This window comes from Haliotis asinina, chromosome 3 (genome assembly GCF_037392515.1).
Source record: "Haliotis asinina isolate JCU_RB_2024 chromosome 3, JCU_Hal_asi_v2, whole genome shotgun sequence".
NCBI lineage: Eukaryota > Metazoa > Mollusca > Gastropoda > Lepetellida > Haliotidae > Haliotis > Haliotis asinina.
Genome location: NC_090282.1, coordinates 31,265,319 through 31,289,926, shown reverse-complemented (window position 1 = coordinate 31,289,926; position 24,608 = coordinate 31,265,319). Strand labels below are relative to the sequence as shown.

Sequence of the window (24,608 nt, the reverse complement as noted above, 5' to 3'; positions counted from 1 at the left end):
ACAGACTAAATTACCGTTTACTGTGCGGGTGCAGGTTTAATATTGTTAGCCTGCCTAGGTACCGTGCCGTAGTTAAATGTTTAAACCTAGGTATTCTCAAAATGGTGAGCTTGTCATGGCTCCTGTCACAAACACTAACAAGGGCAAGTCAATTATTCTTCGAAATAAACAGCAAGGGACATATAGTACAAGTTATAATGAGGATATTACACAAACTGGAGAATACCCTCCACGTTTACCATGAAATGTTTGCAAGCATATTAACTATAAGGCCTTATGTCCTGCAGCCCTGACCATTCAGCTTTTGTTCAAACATTTTAGTATGGTTCTCCTATGCCCAGCGTCCTGCTTGTGTTGATTGATTGTCGCTGAATAAATACACCCACACTAAATATTGACTCCAGAAATCTGGACAACAACTGTCAAATAGACGACAGAGAAATGACATTAATCGATCAACTGCGTGTATTGTAATATAGCACTGAAGATTTCAAACGGTGGAAATTCCTAAAATCTCGGTCCAATAAATCGAAAACTAGCCCCTCACCTATTACGTCATGGATCGTGTCTGTACGAAGCCAGATGTTAGAGGGTAAGTAAATTTACAATCATCCAGGGTAAGTCACTAACGCAATACCACTCGCACATGTCAAGCGATCAAATTAGGGTTAACCGACATTGGTTAGAGAGAGAGAGAGAGAGAGAGAGAGAGAGACAGAGAGAGAGAGAGACAGAGAGACAGAGAGTGAGAGAGAATTTTTCAGAATTTTCACAGAGAGAGAAAGGCACTTTATATTTAGAGTGAGTGCGGGAGTGAGTGAGTGATTAAGGTTTAACGCCGCTTTTAGTAACATTCCAGCAATATCACGGCAGGGGACATCAGAAATGGGCTTCACACAATATACCCATGTGAGAATTCGAACGAAGGTCTGCAGCTTGTCAAGCAGACGTGTTAATCACTGGGCTACCCCACCACCCTTTTATATTTAGATATGACTCGTCACTATAGACAGTTACATCTACATCTGCATGTTGTGTCATGATGACACATATTACAGATGCGCAGTCAATGTAATGTTTTGACACATCATTTCAATATACGTAAGCATTCACCCATTATAGTTGCAAGTGCATAGCATAATATAAACAAGTAAACACTGCATTACACCTGTAAATACAGACTTAAATAATACACTCGTGTTCCTATCTTTATTCCAGGACCAGAACAAATGTCTTCGATGGAAAGCCAATCACTAATCTGCAAAATTTTAGCAGTCACATGTCTCATCAGCGTAGCAACGTGCCACTTTCAGTTCAACACGAAGAATTTCAAACTGTACCGGTTGTGGGACATGGATGATCGAATGCCGCCCTTTCCCCCTCTCAGTCCCATCACCTGTAAGGAGGAGTGCGCCATGTTCTGCCTGAATGACGTCACGTGTGCAGCTTTCACATACGGAGAATACGTCAAGTTCTGTATGATGACCCCGGAAGTAGTCCGACCTTACGATGTGTCCATCAGCATGTCACTCCCTGGCTACACACACTACAGCATATACGAAGGTAGGTCCACTCTGTGGGTGTAGCTGGTCAATTGTAATATTCAAAATACCAGTCACCAAAAAGGATAATTCTTTACGCTTCGTCCTCAGGAAACTAAAACTGTGTTTTAGTATGCTCAGCCACAGATAGTAGCACATGTAGTATTTCATATATATAAAAACATACATATAAAAGGATTCCCATGAGTACACACATTCCGTGCAGCTGTTGTGAGCTGATACAGACTTAGAAAGGCATTACGTCTTCAAAAGAGAGACGCGCAATGTTCAGCCATATTAAATCCCTTTGGGCAGTTTTGGCGCAATGAATGTTGAGATTTATGAAATGAATGGCTAATGAATGATTCTGTTGGTTTGGTTTCCGAATAGTTGCTCAGCACCAACTTCAGACCACCGACAATCCCCTTGGAAATCCACGCAAAGACTTCAGAACCAACCTGTCAAATATTGCACAATGTAAGAAATGACAAACTACCAATCGAAACAAAGGTATAACTCATAAAATTAATTCTAACAATAGCGTAGCCGGTATACGTAGGGTTGAGTCCTATCCTGGATTTGAACCCATGCACTCGGAGTTCTGAGAGTCAGACGCCAACATCATGACTCAGAGAATGCACTGAGAAAGTGTATTGCCTACTATGACACACTTAACATGTTTTATACCGGTGCTAATGGTATATCATTTCAGCTAATACATGTGTATAATTAGTGAGTAGTTGATATGAATATTTAAACACTGGTCGCACGCTCGACTGACAATTGTCACCACAGGTCCCGGCATCCCCGAATATTTACAGACAACCACAGACTCAAATTTACTTTATGTTAAGATACACTGACTAACTTTTCAACGTTATATGGTTAGCCTCAAAGGACGGAGCGAGTTATTTGCGAAAAACAGTGAGTTTTTAATGACTCTTCATTTCTCCTCAAGGTAGTGAATTACAACATTAAGTGCCACTACCAGTGGTTGTATTTTCAATTACGAAATGAGTCTCTTGTTACTCGTGTCTGCTCATGGCATTGTCAATGATCCCATAGAGATTACTGTTCAGTGTAGACTGAATGGATGATTGGATATTCAATACTTACGAAACATGCAGACACTCCTCATGAAAACTAAAGCAACAGTCGGTACTTTTCTTTCACCTTTAACAGAACTACCGGGCAAAAGAAAGTTATCACACTTAAAGTAATTGTATGAAAACGTAGGGACGTAGGGACTTGTATCAACACAAGCCTGAAACATTCACCAAAACGTAACATGGTCCTGATAACAATGCAGCTGTACGAATCGTACATTTTTCAAAACGTGAAAAACGTCATTGTGGCTCAGATCCAAATGCACGTGCATGATTGTGGTATAAATACCTATGTTATATCTGCAGCCAATATTGGGTCTTCACGTCACTCCGGCTTCGGTTGTCTAATTGATAAACCGCTACAGCAAACAGGTAGGACCCAAGACCTCCCACGATCGGGAAGACCAAGCGTTCGAAGATCACTACATCCGACAGATTCACCCCCGGAACGTATTCACATGGGTGATGTCAACAGCAGCGGAAGCACTAGAACATGCCATCAGGAGAGGAACAGCCTTTCTACGACTTGGAATGGCTGGTATACAACCCTACTACCCTTTCCGTGGAATGGCCCTGACCCGTCTTCACAGGCAACTGTAATGGACATGTGCGCCTGTGGCAGCAACGTGACTTTAAGAACGTCCTTTTTACAGATGCAGGTCGGTTCAGTCTCTTCATAAACAAAGGCCGAGATCGAGTATACTACGTAGAGCAGATGCGCCAAGCTGTGCACGAAGTTCGGCGGCTGTGAAGGCGTCACGGTTTAGGGCGACGTGTGTGGCCTGGTTAGGCTACATAAAAAAGTGAACTCTTTTTCGGGCATCAGCGCATCACTTATTTTTGTGGGCCTAACAATTTTTGTTGCCATTTACAAAAAATAATTTCGAATTGACCGCGTCCCGATCATCCTAACTGTAGAATGAGTGGCTGTAAGAGCGAGTGTGTATGGCTCTACAAGTCAGTAACAGGAGCTAAAGTTCCAAAGCTGTATTTCTGAGAGAGAAAAAATAAAAATGTGTCACATTTTTCTGTCAAACATTTTAAAAAAAGACCTACCGCCCTCGTCACCTTTGACAAAAATGTGCCCGAGAAACATTTATTATTTTTTTATGCAGCCATATCATCATAGGAATCTGAGTATCCCGCGATACAGGGCTGAAGTGTTAAAAGACCGTTTGTAGTACCATCGCGTGAACCCCAGTGAACATCTCTTGGGTTATCGTGATCGTCAGTTGAGACAGCGTGTATCACCTTCAGCGAACCGACAGGAACTAAAATGGACTCTCTCTTGGACTTATGGAACGGGATTCTTGCTGACTTCATCCGCCGACTGACGATGTCAATGGGGAGACGTGTGTTGGCGTGTATAGAACTACAGGGTGGCCGCACTCGCTGCTGATGGTGTGTTCCCAGAGTGAGGGGTGTTTTTCTAAATGGTTCTAGATAGATGCTTTTCCAATCAAGGTGTCTATCAATAATATTTTCCCATTTACGTTCAAATAAAATGTTAATTAATGTTCACCATTTCAGTCATTGTATAATTATATTCAAAACGTTCGATCTCACCGTGTCAGACATTCTATGTATTCAAGTACACTTCACCGTTTCAAACATTGTATAAAAATACTGAGTCTCAACACGTTCGATGTAACTGTGACAGACATTGTATGTATTCAATAATATTTCACCGTTTCAGACATTGTATAATCAGATTTAATGAGTTCGATCACACGATGCAAGACAGAAGTTTATTCAGTACAAACATATAACAAGAACAAGAACATTGTAATTAGTAATTGTAATTAGTTCATTTTCATACAGTCAAGTTTAGCTTTAGAAGTATTGCAACTGACTTCAATAGATGTGCATTTGTTAAAAGAAGTTTACATTTTAATCTTGATGGAAACGTTTGGTAGAAACTAGGTAGATACAGGACTTGGAGACTTAGTGTTTCACATGTCTTCGACCATATCAGTTTGTTGTAAAAACAACACCTAGATATTTATGACGTGATACAAAATTCATTTGCTTTCCATTATGGAACCATATTTCTAATTTCTTAAGATATTCCCACTTAGAGCAAAAACGATACAAGGTATCAAGTTTTCTTTGTAAACCGATAACAGTGCCATCAAGAAAGGTAACATCATCTGCAAAATGCAGTAACAAAATATCATTAAAACCATCTTTGACAAATATTCCTCTTAATTCTCAATTATTCATTTCTACACAAGCTCATTGAGAAAAAATGTAAGACAGAGCTGGACTAAACATGTAACCATGGTTTACACCATATGGTGGGTTAAAGATTCAAGATCTCTTATTTCCTACTTTAACGCAAGCTGATACCTATCATCATATATTATCATACATATCTTTCGGCAACTTGAACATTTTACCATGGACACCTTTGACGAGAAGTACATGTACATATATAAAAGCTTATTTCTATCTACAAAATTAAAGGCTTTTCTAAAGCCAATAAAAACTGCATAAAATCGATGTTTGGGTTTTCTTAGATATTTCTGGCATAGAGACTGAAGGACAAATATGGTATCGACTATTGTATAGACAGCTCTAAATCCTGCTTGACGCTCATGTAAAATCGCATGCAATCCCCAACCAGATACGAATTCTGGAGTCAAGGATAGAAGTAAAACTTTTACCCAACATATTCAAAAATGATATATCACGATAATTCTTCGGGCCATGCTTATTACCTTTCTTATACAATGGTGTAATCATACTGATGTCGAATACAGCGTTGTAAGCAATCCTAAGTCTGGGATAAAAGCAATCCCAAGTCTGGGATAAAAGCAATCCCAAGTCTGGGATAAAAGCAATCCCAAGTCTGGGATAAAAGCAATCCCAAGTCTGGGATAATGACATGTGCGACATTTATTGTGTATTATCAAAGCGTTTGATTTTACTCACAATGTCACTTTGGATTATCTGTTCTGTCCAAAGTTTAATAGACACTATAAACTTTCTTTACAACAAACATAATGTAAATCACAACATTTTACCATCGTGATATTTTTGCAAGTGGCAACCAACAGATATTTTGCGTCAGGATGTTTTTTGTGACTTGCCCAATTCTCAAAATTTAATTGCAACTGAAAGTCTACCCTAAGGTAAATCCAGTCACAAATGAAGGTTGCCGCTAGTCTTGAAATGAACTCAGTAGATTACTTCCACGTGTATGCTGTCAGTAATGTTTTCCTGAAGACAACATATACTGCAATGAACAGATAAGCCTGAAACACTTCAAAGGGATTATAATAAGTGGAATGCCCCTATTGTTTTTTTGGACTCGGGAGCAAAGTATAATGAAGTTGACATCGCCAAAGCTGTTGATCTCCAGATAAGTGTGATAGAACCTATCCACACCCATATCTACTCTTGATGGTGTAGACCAATCAATCGGGTGGTATTCCGTACGTGGACGGGGATTTTCCGATCTTGAGGGATTTGATATCCTGGGCCCTTATTCTCGAAACGTTCGTAGCCCTAAGAATTCGTAACTTTGATCGTAGCCAATGTGTTAAGAATGGGCGTAAGAAGTTCGTAAGGCTACGAATGTTTCGAGAATAGGTAGCCAGTTCTGTTTCACTTCTAGTTACTGGATCTGATAAGTAGTCGTCACCGTCACGATCTGAACAGTTATAACTTGATATATATTCATGGCGTTTTCATCAAACCCTTCATCATTTACATTGGTTGCAGGATGAAGTAATTTCTTGAAATGTGTAACCCATTTACCAGTGGGAATACAGTTATTTCCTCCCGAACCATCTGTAAGGGATTTTACCTCTGCAGCTGCTACAAATATTTCATCAGCAATCATGCTACCACATTGTCGAGATTTTTACCGGTATACACTTTTGAGATTCCTCTTTGCATAATATTTGAGAGTTTCTCTGGCCCCACATCTCCGAAACGTGTTCAGGTAAAAGAATGTTTTCTCCTAGCACGCTCAGTCTTGATCCAGCCACTAAGGTAGTGCAGGCTTATGTTTAGTTACTTTATGTACGTCAGTTACACGTAAATGGCTTCCTACATGACTCATAACTTCTACCAGCATGTCCGCTGCAGCACTGATGTTTATGTTTACAAATTGTTGAAAGACATCAAATGCTACATCAGACGTTATGTTGGCACCATCATGATAATCTATACTCTTAAATGAATTTGTCAATTTGATAACACTCTACGCTTCCTTCATTTCGATTGTTATCGGTTTCTATCCCTAAATCACCAATGTTTATAGGGCATGATAATGGTACTTGATCTGAGTCTGAAATATGTAATTTTGAATCTATACAACTTAACGTTTTAATATAACCCGTGCCTGCCATATTGGATTTTTGATTGGCCAACGTTATTTTCTGAGCAATCCTGCCAATTTTAGTGCATGTACCAATTTTGATCCCCTATCTGCCCCTCTGTTCAGACAACGTATTTATTTAATAATATATCATTTTTAGACATTGAGGGTGGCATCCTGCCACCTGGTTACCGGACATTCAACATTTCCAAACTGGCACTGCGGTTCCACTACTACTGGCCAATGAACTGGACAGACGCACGTGACACGTGCAACAGCGAAGGCGGTCGTCTGCTGACTCTCGACACGGAGCAGAAGAGACAACTACTGGAGGACCTCATCATAAGCAATAAAGGTGAATACCAACTAATAATTTCGTGTATCGTTTAAGGGCGAATCTGCAAGTACCGAATAGACATAGTGACAAAACTCTATGGATATCATAAGACTGCACGGAAAGAGGGATGGCTTAAAGTTTGAACAACTTTCCAATATTCACTTTCCCTCTATGTCTAGCAATAGTCAGAAGACCAGTCAGGAATCAGAAGATTCCAAGGGATCGTGACCCAGTATGTTCGACTTAGGGAAACACAAACACTCGATGGTCAGTCAATCACGTGACATGGAAGGTATCGCTGGAAATGTGATTATGATTTAGTTTAAGGCACAGTGTTTATGTTACATTGATTACTTGTGCTAATGATGGTCGTGCGTGAACCACCATAACAGCGCACGTCATGTTCATATGGATATACCACTCTCGCGCTATGGGCACTGATGACGATACAAGTCGATTCGTTTGGCTTGGTAAATATGAGGACATTAATGTAGAAGGTGTATCGGGGCACACGCCATTAAACACTCGCTGTACCACTTGTCCATCTGACAACAAGGCCCCACATGCTGTAATGTGAATCCTCATACAGATACACACTCGTTGCTAAACGATATCATGACTTCTTGTATTTACTGACTTCCTGTTGGTAGGTAACCTCAGACCCACGGAACCAGTACTGCCTATTATGTCATGAATCAGAAAGCCATATAGTTGACTCTTACTAAATGTAGGTTATCGCGAGTATTCAGGACATAGAGGACATCCTGTTTATGTCAGCAGTGACACTGAAATCGAACGACCCTTGTGGTTTTAAACAGCCTTTAGCAATTTGCCAACAAAATCACGGTTGGGGGCCTCAGAAAAGGGTTTAAAACATTGTGTCCATGGGGAATCTAACCCAGGTCATCGGCGTGACAAGCGAACGCTTTAACCACATGGCTATCCCACCGCATCCTTTAGCCATTATAGTATTATACTATCCTATTCATGTGGTAATTCCTTTATCATCAAAAGTTAGTCTTACATTCCACTGTAGGAAAACATATTCTCATCTCTCTAATTTTGCATAAGCGAAACGACACCTATTTTCCTAGTGGTCTTTCGCGTTCATCCATCGGTATGCCTGATTAAATAAAAGGCATTGCAACGTAAAGCAGCTGAAGCTGTCAGTAGTAGTTCACGTTTGTTCAGAATGCCATGACATTATTAAATGCAATCACATGTCCAAAGTGTTGATAACTCCGGCAGTGGAGATACCTCCGGCTGTTGTAACTTGTAAAGGGACTTATAAGTGCACACATAGAAACTGATCTCGATCGAGTTCTCATGAAATATTGCCAGAGGTGTGTCCATTCTCATGTTTTCAGCTTGTAAAAGCTCTCAGCTAAGCCACTGACAGAGACTGATATTCTGTGCCTTAGACGAATATTTAGATGATGATAAGAAATATTCCAGAAATATTTGTCAAGATCTCCGAGGTAACTTTTGACTTGATTCCCGATTAACAATGAAAGTAGAACCCGCTGACCTTTTATATTTCAATATTCCATTCACTGACATTAGCATGGTGATATTTGTTAAGTGTTCAATGGCGTTTCCAAAACTGCTAACTTTTACGCTTTGTCTTGGAAGATAATGAGGTTGAACTCCTATAGCCGTATTTATGTACGGTAGCATCTGCCGGTTTTTTTTCAGACTTGAGCACTACTGGGACAGGGTTGTTCATTGGTGGGATGGTGAATGGTACAGAGTTCTATTGGCAGGATGGTACTCTCCTTGCAAGCAACGATCCATTGTGGGCACCATCACAACCAACCGGAATCGGAAACTGCACCATCTTGGACCGGGATAAGGGCTTTCGGCTCGCTGATGGTGACTGTTCGCTCAAGCAACCCTACATATGTGAACACCTGCATTTTGAGACACAGAGTTCACTTCCTTCTGTTGGTAGATACAGTTTAACTTAGATACACCAAGCAGTAACCGGTGCAGGATTGTGATTATGGTAAAGATCATCTATTTTCTAAAACTGATCGCACTTGAACCTTTAGTAGGCTATACAAATCGTCGATTGAACTGTGAGTGAACAACACAACTGACAATCAAAACCACGCAAGCTGCGTTGCCGAGCAATATGTTAATATGGTAGATTAAATGGTAACTATAATCACATTTTCTTAAATCAGAACCATCTGTACATCGAACCACATGCAAACTGTAGCGCAAATGTGGTTGCACAGCGTAGAGAAAATGACCAGTCTTCATATATGCGAGCGAAGCGATGAAGACTGGTCATATTCTCTACGCTGCGCAATCCCACTTGCGCTACAGTTTGCCTGTGATCGAACTCAGCACCTGATCATTTATGACTGATGGTGGAAAACAGTTTTGTTGCTCACACATTCCTGAAAGAAGTACATGCAAATGCACTATTTAATCAAAAAATGTCAGCCTCCCAACAATAAATCACGACCATGTATCACTCGTATCGCTCATATATTATGGTGTTGCCGAAATTCACAAATATTGGTTTGGTGAAGTATGGGAGTCATTAAATTATTTTCATTATACTCCTTCCATGTGTGATGATAGCCGGGCGTTCAGCGAAGTGATAAGGGTAGCTAGATATGCAGTCTCTTAGTTAACAGTAATAGTTTTGATGCCAATTTCTAAAATAAAATCTATCAATAACAGACTAGCGTCCTTAGACTGTACTGCCCCCTTTTTCTAGACTTGCCTATTGAAAGGATAGAAGTACAGTACATGTATGGGCTTAGTGCTCAACACAGGCTTGCAGCAAGGCAAAAGAGTACTCTTATTTATATATTCCCGTCAAAGGCTTAAGGCAGGTGGCATGGTTAAACGCACCGGGCTCTCCTTCCAAAACAACGGACAACGCTAAGGGGGTTATACTGATTACTTAAAGAGAAATATTCTCACCAACAGCACTGCCCATGACGTTACATCTAATTATAAATATACGAAGTAGAATCGCCATAGGTCCAAAGGAAATGTGATTCGCAGATTCCTTCGAAGTTAAACAGCTGATTGTACCTTTTCTAAAAGCTATCTATATATTTTTTTCTTCTATTGTCATCGCGGCTACGACAGGAATCTTCAATTGTTACATTTAATAACAGTAAGGTTTAAACAGTAATAGGGTCTCGTGAGAGACAAAGTGCACACTTTGGGACCAGATTTGTGAATATAAAGGCAAATATACGATAAGAAAAAAATCTACACCTTTTGTTTGCGTAAACCCGAACACGCGGGAGTGCTGGCGTCAGTGATGCTTCTCAGGTCGTGGACGCCGTGTAAACAGGATAGTAAGTACATTAAGAGTTATCCAAGACTGTCGCACACACAACTCGCGGGGTTGCCAAATAACGTTTGCGGTGGAGTTATCAGTGTCTTTGAAAAGAATCATTGCGAAAATGTCTGGGAAGGTACTAATGGCAAATGTCAAGGACTTTCAACAAAGACACTTATTCTGTCCATGCTGAATGTCAGCAAGGGTCATGCTTCATACTTCCAAACACAAAGATTTGAAGAAAAATGTAATTTTTGTATTTCACAGTTCGATGGCAGGTTGCCGGCGCTGCAGGGCGCTGACATCGGGTGAGAGAGTTTAGTTTTGCATCGCACCCAACAAAATTCCAAATGTGTAAATAATCGAGTCTGAACCAGATAATCCAGTGATCAACATCATGAGCATCGATCTGCGCAATTGGGATACGATGACGTATCAACCCAGAAAGTGAGCCTGGTCATCCCGGCCGGTTAGTCGCCTCTTACAATAGGCACGGGCTGCTGAAGATTAGTTCTACGCGGATCTTCATGGGTATGACACACAATTTTGTCACAGGACAAATCAAACATCATAATTGAGTCTTTGGATCATTTACAGTGATGACCTTATTTTGACCACCCAAACTTATTAGTTGAAATGAAAGATGCGGGGTTCTTGGGCTTTCTGAAATGGCTTGTTTTAACAAACCGCGATTCGGAAATTACGGTTTTTATTATTAAAAGATCTTCATTGGCCTCACACGTTTCTTCGAGGTACTCCCTTTAAGAAACGACAGTGTGTGTAACATAGACACAAAGGCTTAATAACACAGATTGCTTTGCCATTTGTAATATCATCGATAACCAACCATGTTTGGAGAATTACAAAGTCTGGACGATTATTTTCTGATCACCTGACGCTCTCTTTTCACACTTAGCCTTTGATATTCTCAAAGAATTCGACTCAATGCAAAAGACTGTTTAGCTTTTGTTTCGCGTCATTACTTGGGCTAAAAGACATTGTATTTTTAAATACCTTATTCTAAAAAATCCTCTTGATTACCACCAGTTGTTAGATGAATGTATAATATATTTTTATCATTTCCAGTGTATCTACCAATCGGTATATTCTTACCCAATGTATTTATGTACACCTGTATATGGCCTTTCATACAAATAAAACATGTTTGATTTAACACCCGTGTACCTTTAACTGAGGTATGAAGACTGCAATAAATCGGGTTCTGTCAGTACATAAAATAATGACATTCCCCAATACGTTTATCACACCTATGCCCCTTATACGGATCTATACAAGACTATATTCTACAGGTTAAGTTCAGTCATTACATTTTCCGCTCAGACTCTTGACTAAACGCATTGTTCTTTAAGTAACTGACAACACTTCCCTTTGGTAGACATGCATTTATACGAACAAGTCAAATTTTAACCAATATACGGCGATTTATCTGACTTAGGAGAGTAGCCCCTTCGCTTTAAAGTGGTGTCACTTTAGCCCCTTCAGACACGTACCTCGTAAAGGGTTCATGGTTGTCGCAAACTGTCCTCTCGAGTCAGTCGCAGTAGGCTAAACGCGCTCGTAAAATATAGCAAATGGCACTGTTCAAAGGAGTACAAATGACTTGCCTGGTGCTTAAACTACACGGAAACACCAATTGCCGAGATCCAATTGTTTGAGGTGATTAATACGGATAAAAAGACCATTCCTGATAAATCACTGATGGGTTAAGGACCGATAAAGGCTGTTCCTGACACCAGAATGGCTTTGTTCATGTGACAATGGCATCAGTTAGACAGTAAATTCAAACGGCCAGACATAACGCCCCGTGCATGTGGGCGACAAACTTTAATAATTTCCATGCAGCCTGTTGCAACGTTGGAATCAAACATGGTGCTTGTGTGCTTCAGCATCCTTGTTGTAGCTGTTTTTGACTGTTTCGTTTCACCCAAACTCAACGAATATTTAATCGGTTCTTCACAGCATGTCGTTTAATGTGCCCATTAGGCACACAAAAAGTTGCAATACTTAGAGTATAAATGACCTTACCACGTTTAAATCTATATATGAATAACAACTTTTAGGGTATTTCCATGTTTTTTGTTTGCAGTATACATATTTTGCTAAGAAATCATTTGCATGCATATGGTTGCAATTCGTAGGGAAGGACGGTCCAAGTTGCAACCGTCACAAAACCAGCCCTTTTTGTCATAGACGACACTGCAGTCTCCAAACACCAAAGCCACACACGCTGTAATGTTAATTTATTTGGCATATCATGAACCTCGAGTTAATACAAAACGTTGACATTCAAAGTGTGTGGTGCCGCGAAGACGGACGGACAGAAACCTGTATCAAGGGAGGCAACTCCGTTTGGCCTCAGACATTTAAGTCGACCACTCTGAGGCGACATTAAAATATTGTTCTTGCGTTGGGTTAGCCTCGAATACACTTTGATTATTGAAAGCCGTTGAAACGAACGGCAACTTCAAGAGTGAAGCACTTCATCAAACTCAGCTCAAAGCACACGCGTGGAGCTGTTATGCTATCATTCGTCACATTTGTGCCAAATGAATGAAACGAATCACACCACGTCCGACTAAAATGTTCACTTCTGCTGGCAATCAATACGTCTTTACATGTTTAAAGACGAGCAGCTACATCGACCGAGGCGCCGAATACTCAGATCTCCCATCTGTTACGCTGTTACATCGCTTAGGTAGTTAGTTTAAATAGAGAACCTTCATTTTTTTCAACAAAACGACTCAAAGTTTTCATTCAAATTGCAATCACCATGTCAAGATATATCACCCAAGACTTTGGCTTACTGCTTAAAGCTGGCATAACGATGAAGCAGGATCCTGAAAAAAAGTGTGAGTGTTTTGGTTGGTAGTGTGAGTGTTATGGACTGGGAGTGTTAAACAACAGTGATATATGAATGCAAACACAGTTTGAATTGTATGTGTGTTGCATTCCTGCCAACTCTCGCTCTTATATTTAATTTACTTGTCTCACGCTCTCACGACATAACTGATCAATTTTGAGGTTCATATGAAAAATAGATATACAACCCTGCTTCGTTAAATGGAACCATTAAATGTATGTGCAGCATAGGTCCTCCTGTCTTTGCGGAATAAGGATTTTTAAAAACGAATATAAAAATTTGAGATGATCTTTAATCCTCGCTAAGGCATATGGTCTGAATGCATCGTTTTCAGTGATGTTCCAGAGAAGAGAATTTGCAGTTACGCATCCCCTCTGAACTCCACGCAGGGTTCAATCCGTCCATGACCAAGCGGGGCTAGCGGCCATTGGAACCCTCCATCTCAGACTTTGGTCTTTCTTGTGGTTGGAAGCTCTTTTGTCTGGGGAGGGGGAGTTGGTTTCCAACGTAGATGTCTTGAACGCTGACGATGTTGCATCTGAAAACGATAGGCCGATTAGGTCCAATTCAGAAACGTGTGTATCCATCATAGTTCGCCCTTGTTACTGAAAGGGTCAATTGGCGACGAGTCTCTTGCTTGTCAACTGGTCGGCTGACGATACTCTAACAAGTCTGTATGTGTTGGGTGTGTGAACTAGACAGTTGATTTACGGCGTCTAGAAATGCCCCAAGGCTTTACTGAATGGTAATCCTTGGACGTATAGTTTTTCTATCCATGTAACAGGCAAAGCTAGGAACGCTGGTCTTCTGTTTCAACTTTTGATATGTTTAATCTACATGTAGATATAATGATTTGAACTAGCATTTTGTGCTTTAGGTGTTAGTGGACGTTTATGCGGCACCCGCCTCATGGAGTAGCTTACAGAATGACTAACAATGATTGGTGTCTGGCAAACAGTGATGAAGAGAAACGACAGGCGAATAAAGGTGATAACTCCATCCCTACCCACTGCCAGCTACATGTTTCCCTCATCACTGATCTTCAGTGTCCATTCATACCATTTTCTGTTTCATTTCTGTTTCTATTTTTTATAATATAAAGAATATGTTTTAGCAGATAATCGAGACTGGATTATCTTTGTCGTTGACATTTAATATTATTTTAGTACGATTTGAATGACACGACGCTAAAAATAACCGTCCAATCAAATTGCATCTTCATGCAAGAGTAATTTTGTGCAAAGCGTTATTAATAATGCACTTTAAGACTGGCGTCTCGGGGCTAACACCCATGGTATTTATTGCACAACATTACACTCTTTGATATCCAGAATGATTCCTGTAATAACGGAACGGTTCCTAGGGATGCATTTGGGGATCAATACCGTCAAAGACGGAGCGGTAATGTCACCTATAGCTGCTTCTGTTAATTCCGTTTCTGTAAATATGTTTAGGAAATCACGTCTACTCACCTATTCTTTTAATTGTTGTTCTCGGAGAATATTTATATAATGCTGGAATACCTTGTTTCCCTTGAAATTACCCGTGAAGATCCGGGTTAGAATTGGTATTCAGCAACTCATGTTTGTAGTGAGAGGCGACTAGCGGGATTGGGTGGTCAGGCTAGGTGCCTTAGTTGATTCAAGTCATGCATATCAACCTATCCCAATTGCGTAGATAGATGTCCATGATGTCAGTCACTGGATTGTAAGGTCCAGACTCGAGTGTTTACAGACAGCCGTCAAAAGAGCCGGCAAATTTACTGTGTTCAGCTACTACTACTAAACAGACAAACCTTTATCCTACTGTCAGTCTGCTGACTCCGCACTGCCAGCTCGGTTGATGTGATGACTGCAGTATGTACAATACCTAAAACTTTGAACACTTCTAGTTTAAAGCAGTTCATTTTCAGTAGCTGTGGTAGTCTGTCCTACAGTCCCCGAACCACATTATTTTCCTACTGCCAAGCCGTCTCTGCAGTGCTATGAGGCAGTCTGAATCTCTGGCATGGTCTCTCTGGGCTCCTTTCCAATCTAAATGGGTTAGTTTGTTACCATCAAGTTACCATTATATATATTCAGAGACTAAGCATTAGTCTCTGTCAGTGGTATAAAGGCCTGTATGCTACTTATGTCTGTGGTGGCATGTGATGATATGCATTGTATTATACGTGCACTCACCCTTGTGTGGCTGTTTAATGAGAGACAGAGAGAGATTTAGCCTATACAATACCATACCAAACGTTAACATGGATGTTCCTCTCAGACAAAGGACATAGACATAAAGCCGACCATTTTGTCCTATTCCTCAACTATCGCCAGGTAGGCACAGCAACAACAATTATCATCATTTTTCGTTTTGGGTTTTTTCTGTTTGTTTGCTTTTTTGTTGTTGTTTTTCAAAGCGGTGGCGAGTGGTTAAACCGTTCGCCCAACACACCGAGGACGTCGGAATATTAACAGCGACGAAAAATCACGCTCACTCATTCACTTTTGTTAACGCCGATGCTGGAACCAGCAACCCCTATCCACTAGACCAAGGAGACAGTATATTCGAGGACATGGCTATGACTATAGCAGTATTTACAACCGGATCGCCAACACCCAAGATTCGATATAGTCAGGTTATATATAGAGAGTAGGATTAATTTCATTTGTATCATCCCTTATCATCTCAAGGATGATAGCTCTCACACACACTTCAGACACACTGTTCTAACTGTCACCACTCTCTGATAACCCCGACGATCGAGTTGAAAGAGCTTTGTGCTAGCAAGCGCGGCAGCGCAATGCTTGATTCATACCGCTTGACCTTTTTAGCTCATTGTCTACAAATAAGTTGTCTGAAACTTATGTTCTTCCTGTGTGTATGCTAGACATACATTGCAGATACTTCTGCCCTGGTGATTAAGTCATTAGAATCTCTCTTATCTCAGGTCTTTATCTCCATGCCTTGTTGGAAACCCCTTTGACATTCGCGTCCTCGTTTGATCTGGGAGACGGTCCGGCTTGTCTAGGCGCTCTGGTAGAATCACTGGAGTCGAGACGCACCATCATGCGCGCTTTCTTCAAGTGGTGTCACCGCGTATTAGCATTTTTCCTGCCAAGATACCATTACAAACCCCATTATTGCCTAGGAATTCTTGGTATCTAATTACGGCTAGGACTTTTTCCTTGATATCTTGAAGATTTGAAGAATTCCCACGCCAAGATAGCTATTGTCTTGTAATACTTCTTGTGTATGTTTATCTAGACATCTAGACGTATCGCAACCTGTGTATATCGTACTGTAGTTATTTAACCATTTAAAAAGTGTATCGTTTATCTATGTAACCAAAGTGTATATACATGAAATTATAACTGGACTTTAAATCTTTGAATAAAACTAGTTCCTATGTGTCTCAGACAAGTGTTGGAGCCGGTTTTAAGTGTGCAGCATCTTGGAACGAGACGATGGTGTATCTTGAGATAGTCAATAACTTCTAAATTTAATTAAGTTATTGACAAGACTGTCTTAATGACAGCAACTGACAGGCACGCGCCAGTCTGGACAATCACTTGAGATGGATGCGGCAGACGCACGTCGGCTTCAAACATTACAGACACCAACACATTGATGAGGTCAACGATGCCCAAATGACCGGAACTTGTTCCGCACGTGCATAGACACGTGTAAGTGCATGCACGTGTGTTGGGAAGGTTTGGTAATCGGTATAACGTGCGTACCGCCAGCTGACGGAAGCTTTGGAATCCAGTATGTTAGCTTGGCGATACTGAACCCTGAATGTTTATTGCTGGTAATATCTGAATGTTTAATTTTACATCTATTCCTGTCTACTGGTGTTTATTGTTGTGACGATTTCCAGTAAACCGTATATATCTAGATACACAATCATCATAAATGTCGAAATTATGTTCTTGTTTCAAAGACACAAACTCTTGGAGTGTATGTTGTAATGCTATTTAAGCCATAACCATAGACATAAAGGGTCTACAATTGTGTTGCAAGATGGCCAAAGGTATGAATACAGATCAATACAAGGAGAAAAAATATATTTTACGATTTTGTTTTACTATTTGAGAGAGTGTGGAATAGAATTCTACATCACCTTGAGCACGAATCCAGCAATAACATTGCGGAGGACACCAGAAATGGCCTTCTCATGCTTTAACCATATGAGGAATCCAACCCGGGTTTTCGATGTGGCGAGCGAACGTTTTAATCACTTGGCTTCCCCAATACTAGTGATTATTAGTATTTAAAAATAAGATCAGTGCGTGATATAATACTACATAACAGAGTAAGTGGTTAGTGCACAGACAACTTGTGCACAGACAACCAGTGGTCGATAATGTGAATATCGATCGATTTGAGTGAGATATCCTAAAATTCACAACTGATAAAACTTTCCCCACCAATGCAGGTATTTGTCATACTGGCCAAAACCGACTCCGAACAATCTATGAAGGCCATTTTGTGCTCCGGAAATCCGACAGTGTAAGGTGAGTCGAGGAAAAAACGGTGAATATCAACATCGTCTTTCAAAGACTTATTAGGTTATATTGTATTCCTGGATACCTCCAGCAACGTGACTGAACCAGACATACGTCATCTAGGAGTTAAAAGGTATAGTTACGAACTTAAAACGCTACAACGGTATAGAATGCGATGACGTCAGAGTCAGGTTCCACAGAAGTTCCTAGGGAAAGGATCGTTTCTGTAATACGTGGACCGAGGTTTCAGTAGTATAAGAGATACGATCGCTCTGTGGAGCGAGTCCAGATTTTGTAGCATGCGTTTGACTAACGCTTAAACGATTTTAAAAGAAAGGAACAACTCCATTTAAATTTAAAAGGATCCCTAATACGTTGGGAGTAATGCAGTCTGTGTCCCAGTCATTTTCATTACTGACCAGCCTTCTCTGCTACAGGACTACGTGAAGCCAGTCTAGATTTCTTCAGGTTCAGTCTTAATGTCTACTCTCCCTGAGGCCCCTTTTCAATACACAATGTATATGGGTTTGTTTGTTACTATTGTTTGTTACTATTAAAGGTATATATATTCAGAGACTAAACGTTAGCCTCGGAGTAAAGTATAAACGTCATTTAGACCCTTTGCACCGAGGAAAAGTTTTAGGGGAAAGGAAAGTGACATAGTTCATGGACTCGAGACAAGTATCGTCATAACATGAATGGATCTTGGGTGGGGGTTGGGGTTGTGCGATCGCCCTCACGCCCCTTTTCATCCAGATTGCTTATTATCTGCCACCGTATTTCATGATACTTTGTTACGTACTAGTTGTACATTTTTATTTACTAAGTGTTTTAACATTTGCTGTTGTGCATTTTCCAATTGAAAATATTACTGAAATGAAGAAGTATATATTTTACGACACTCCTTTATACTTTGACAATGACAATTGATTGAAACAATGCAGATGCGACGTAAATCCACTCACTCACCCACACTAACACCAGCAAGAGTGCTTCTGCATGTTGTTTCAAAGTACTTTAAAATTTCCCTACGATTCCCCAAATTTAAATTTAATCCCGCATTTTGTACACTGGTTTGGAGATGAGTCAGAAACAGAACCACTCAAAATGCGTTCACCAATAGAGGTTTATAGTGTTCTTTATAAAAACTACATTTCATACACATTAATGATATTAGTACATGATAGGTTAAATCTGAACTCAAGAAACAAGGGACCTCTGTAAAATGTTTCCTCCCTTGAGAACACCACATTTACCCATGCCGTTTATGACGTTATTGTGATTACCTAGAAAAATGAAGTTTGGATATTACATTAAATATTCGTTACCCTAATAGGCAGTCATTAATGTCCCCGGGGTCAAATAATTGATTTGAAACGTGGAAATAATTTCAAAAGGAATATGAAGCTATTCCACAACACGAGACAGCGCTGAACGTTCAACTAGGTCCTGTCCTATGCAAATGTTATCAGTATTTCACTGTCACAGACGGACGTGTGTAGCAATTCCCTGTCGACCAGCTCATCGCTTCTTCTGCTAATGACACACTCTTGCAGATGAACGTCGCTTCGCTGTTTTATAAGTCTTGCCCACTACATAGGGCTACGTCTATGTCAGATGACCTATGCAACAGAGGAGAGCTCCACAGGGGAGATAATCTCCTTAGGTTTCCGACCTGAGGACGGGCATACATGCGACATTGAGGAGATTAGGAATTAGTTTCCAAGATGCAGCGAGTTTATTTTCCGTTTTTAAGACACACAAGGGATCGGCCAAGATGTCCACATCCTTCCTTCGGATGTCAAAGGGTTAAGTTGTTCCATCCAGAATGCCGACAGTGAATTTCAATGCTATTGTGATCTATGTAATGACTGACAAATAAAAACGATGTTAAAAACTCAGAGGTACCGTAAGTCAATGTCTCAGAGCTTCACTGCATCGCCACACCGCAGTTAATTCCTGAAAATAGCATCTATTTTACTAGGAAGTGTTTGCTTAGCAATTTGCCTCCCATCCGAACCAGGGTCCATGGACTCCTCGCAGCTGAATCTCGGCTATATTCGATCAATCCCGAGCGTGTTTTACACGCAGTTGGTAAGGTTTTGTGAGCTGTTGGCCGTCAAATGACTTACACAATCTTTACACGCCGTCAAGGCTTGCGAACACTGATGAAATATCCCAGAAGTAAAGCTGAGTTGTTTACGTCAAGAACTAGAAATTACACACAATAGGAGCGTTACAAAGCAAACATAAGCACCGGTTTAACACACACAGCCAAATCAACATGGTGATAATGCAATACCTGCATGCAACTATTTAAGCAAGCGTTGAAAAAATAGTTTAATGTTTTTTTAGTTATTTGAATCAAGATTCCTTAACGCGAGATGTTACTCTCAAACCAACAGGAGATTCGGATACCAAGACAATACAAAACGAACACATTGTCTCATAGTTATTTTCACCTAGACTATTTTCAGCCAACATGAATGTATGCTTCCCTGATGTACTCGTACGCATTGTTAACTGTAGGATTTGACCATGAATGTGAAAGAGTGCACTCGTGAAGATCCGGCCTGGTTGGAATTGGTCTAAATGAACCCTCGTTTCGTAAAAGGCGTTCAACGTGATTACGTGTCTGAAATTGCCTTGGGAGGCATTTATTTAGTGTAAACATGGTTTCCTTCATAGTCAAGTTGAATAAAAGGGAGAGGAAGACTAATATCTAGTCTGAGGAATGAAATATTTCATAGAAAAATAGTCCTTAAATTGCTTTCACACAATTATGAAGAACCATGAGACTTTTTTTCATTTTCACGAACTGGAGAAGTCTGGACTAATAAAATGTTTGAGACTAGCTTGTCATATATCTGTTTCAGGGTCTGTATAATAGAATGGGAAATTGGTAAGAGAAAGGGTTAACACAGATGTAGTTTGTGTTAAGATTAAGTCGTCTTCCAGAAGCAGCTTATGGTCATTTGTAGGCGTTGTGGCCAGCAGGGGTCTGTGGGTAAGCGTGCGGTTTACAGGAATGTTGCCCCGCTCTTCTGTGTCGTTCCTCCCTGTCTAGAACCACGTGGCACCACTGAACATACATGTTCATCAATTTGTTGCCAATAAATACTCCATAAAGTAATTTAGAGGAGAGGTTTATTCCCCGGACATCCTCCACAGATGACGAGGAATGGTATGTGTGGGCAGCCCCTGCTGGTGAACACTTTAGCTTAAAGGGCGTTCGTTTCTGTAATGGCCCAGCCGACACTGCCTTTCAACTTTAAATCTCTTTAGCATCAACATGCATATGGATGCAGTTTAGGTATAGTTGAAATTACCCAGGTTCGATAGCCATGTGATAGTGTTTGCGATCGCGTAGGGTATAAAGTCTTCCACACCGAAGGTATTGAATTTGGAGATTCCTACTGAGGAAAAAGCGTGCATTTGGAACACATTCCATACTTGCAAAATATGTGTGTTTGTTGTTTAACGCAGTAGTCGGGAGTCTGTAAATACTCGAGACAATTAAAAGATTGTGCATAGACGTACACAGCTGGGTTACGATGACATGGCTCAACACATCCATCCAGCCTGACAACCCAGAGTCGTTAGTCACCTCCCAGGATAGGCGGATGCTGAAACCAGTTTTAGTAAAGTGAGTGACTTTAGTTACGTCGCACTCAGCAATATTCCATCTATATGGTGGCGGTCTGTAAATACTCGAGTCTGGACCAGACAATCCAGTGATCAGCAGAAGGAGCATCGATCGGCGAAAACGGGAGATGACAGGTGTCAGCTAAGTCAGCGAGCCTGACCACCCGATCCCGTTCGTCGCCTTTTAAGACAAGCATAGTCGCGTTTTTATGGCAAGCATGGGTTGCTGAAGGTCTATTCTATCCCGGATCTTCACGGGTCCACTTTAAGAAAAGAAACAAAGGTATAACGTATAATTACAAAAATAATTATACCGAATAGCGTAGCGGGTATATGAAGGGTTGAGTCCTATCCTGGATTTGAACCCATGCACTGGGAGTTCTAACCTGGATCTTGACGGAAGGTTGTCCATTGTCAGCATGCTGTTTCAGCGCTGACATTTTAAAATCATAAATGGTTTTGAGCGTTTATTGTCGACCGGATATGTTTCTTAATTACTTCGCTGTACGTCTTCATAGAGATTATGATGAAATGTTTGAATAAGTACGTGTGTTAAGAAATATTCCACGATGAAATAGTTTTTTTCCCCTGGATTCGGAGTTAAACACAGCGGTGTTTTGTTATATGGACCAGGGATAATCAGACATAATCTGTATATAGTCTCCATGTATGGACAGAGTTTAGCACAGTGGTTTGTTATAATTTCATATTATGTGTCTCTTATTTGTTTATATTTTCTTTTTCCCTTCATAAAAGCGCAAATCTAAATAGAAATTAACCCTTAACAGTAGTGTCGCTTTAATTGATTTTGCACTTATAGTTGATGGCAGAGTGTGTGCCTCGTCTCGCAGATCGTTATTTAATTAATGAAGTAATTAATTAATGCTCCACTCCCCTCGCTCAGAAGCCCCGCCGGCTCATTTGCGCAGTTTGGGGTTTAGGTGGTCGGGCTGTTTACAGTGTGAATCATTTTGTTTGGTTTAATGACGAAGAGATAGGGATTTAACGACGCGACGGTTTATACCCCTGTAAATCATACAATAAGAGCGCTTTGATAAACCTTATAGATCACGCTCTCCGCAATTTTCAGCTACTTTGACAGATCAACGATCACATCAAAATTACTCCTGGTTTTACGATACATGGAATCAAGAAGGCTTCATAACAATGAGACGCGCTATCAATCATGGACGATGGAGGTGGATGGTGCATATTCCAATATAACGCATGTTTTGGAAAGAAATCTCTATATTGTACAAACAAAATCACAACGCTTCCAGACCATCTGCGCTCCTGAGAATTACTCTCCCCCGTCTCAAGAGCATGTCGTATTTAAATTCATCAACTTGGTGTGTTTATGTCCCTGTCCATTGAACGGTGTCTACGCGCCAGGAGTAGCAGTCAATAATTTAGCGTTGATGTGATTCGGTGCAAAATGGAACTCCGTTACCCCCAAATTAGGCTTCCATATGTAAACAATCTAGTGGAATATTTTTCCAGGTGTTTAATTCGACATGGACCAACAAATCGTAGGCTTTAAGTAGGTGAATCCAACGTTGTGTTTCCGTATCGTGTTTAGAGAAGGGGAGTAATTACCCCACTGCCACACCTCATATTCCGGGGCTAGGGGCGCAGACTAGGGTAATGAGGAATGAGGTGAATGCCGGCCTCCCTCCCCCTGCTGTTTCTTTAACGGTAATTCACCCCTGAGTCCAAACCGTGCTGGTGTTAGTGTCTGTTTATACGTTATACATAGGGTCAAGAGACGATGGGTAGGGGGTCGGAGAGGGTGTGTGTGTGTGTGTGCCGGTTGTGGGTTGAGTTGAGTTGGGTTGGATTTCACGTCACTCTGGCAATATTCCAGCCATATAATGACGAGACCAAGTCTCTAATCATAAGCATTTTAAGAACGAAGTCCAATATTAATTTGAAAACATACATAGTCATTACATTATTTGAAAACAGAGAATGTCATAGCACTAAATCCAAAGCAAGCGATAACTGCAGGTTGTGGGAAGGGCAATGAGGGTGAGTTTCTTGCAAACAGCTTTACTGGACATTCATATACCCTTTGATATTTGAACCGTGAAGGCCCCGGGGTAGAATAGGCCTTCAGGAACCCACGCTTGCCATAAAAGGCGACTCAGCTTGTCGTAAGAAGCGACTAACGGGATCGGGTGGTCAGGCTCGCTGACTTGGTTGACACATGTCATCGGTTCCCAATTGCACAGATCGATGGTCATGTTGTTGATCACTGGATTGTCTGGTCCATACTCGATTATTTACAGACCGCCGCCATATAGCTGTAATATTGCTGAGTGCGGCGTAAAACTAAACTCACTCACTCACTCCCTTTGATATTTCTTTAACACACATATCCATGTTTTAAGACTTAGCAGTGCGAATAATGCCTTTCGGTAAACTGTAAAGGTTTGCAGTTACATGGTTTTATTGTGATACCACGTGGAGTATGGCCATATTACCTAGGTGTCCACTGCCTGTAATATGTAAAACAGGGGGGGGAAATTGTATGGAATCCAAGGAGAGACATTATAGCATCCTCACCCCTTACAATAACGAGAAGAGTCCTAATTAATCGAAGTGAGACAATCTTGACAAGTCGACATCTTGACCACTTGTGGCACTGCCACCCTTTGGCAGAATAAACAATATATTTGAACTGCGACGCCGTGACAAATGGTCAAAATGTGTTATGGCATAGTCTCACTTTGGTCAATTTTTAACACCTTTTGCTTGTTTTTGTAAGGGCGACACCATATGTCCCTTCCAAGATTCCATAAAGTTGTATGCATGGACCATTATAACGTCGCGATGACTGACGATGGCATTTACGCTCTCACCATAACAGCATGGTTTGTTTGCACAATGCATGTGGTCTACGTGAACAGATAGTTACGGGAAATCAATACATTATGACAGTGGCGGGTGCGGACAGTTGATCAAATCC

General features: G+C 40.7%; 1 protein-coding gene across 1 annotated transcript; it reads left to right on the top strand.

Moving 5' to 3' along the window:
- Positions 1-1,229: 1,229 nt before the first annotated feature.
- LOC137277203 (uncharacterized) lies at positions 1,230-9,278 on the top strand. Its single transcript, XM_067808877.1, has 3 exons — positions 1,230-1,563; positions 7,135-7,329; positions 9,007-9,278. The coding sequence occupies exons 1-3, from the start codon at positions 1,230-1,232 to the stop codon at positions 9,276-9,278; spliced, it is 801 nt and encodes a 266-aa protein (XP_067664978.1).
- Positions 9,279-24,608: the final 15,330 nt, after the last annotated feature.

Excerpts from the sequence above, each read along its gene's own strand:
- LOC137277203 (XM_067808877.1), top strand. The coding sequence starts at position 1,230 with ATGTCTTCGATGGAAAGCCAATCACTAATCTGCAAAATTTTAGCAGTC. Across the intron at positions 1,564-7,134 it reads ACACTACAGCATATACGAAG|ACATTGAGGGTGGCATCCTG; the intron begins GTAGGTCCACTC and ends TATCATTTTTAG. Across the intron at positions 7,330-9,006 it reads CCTCATCATAAGCAATAAAG|ACTTGAGCACTACTGGGACA; the intron begins GTGAATACCAAC and ends GTTTTTTTTCAG.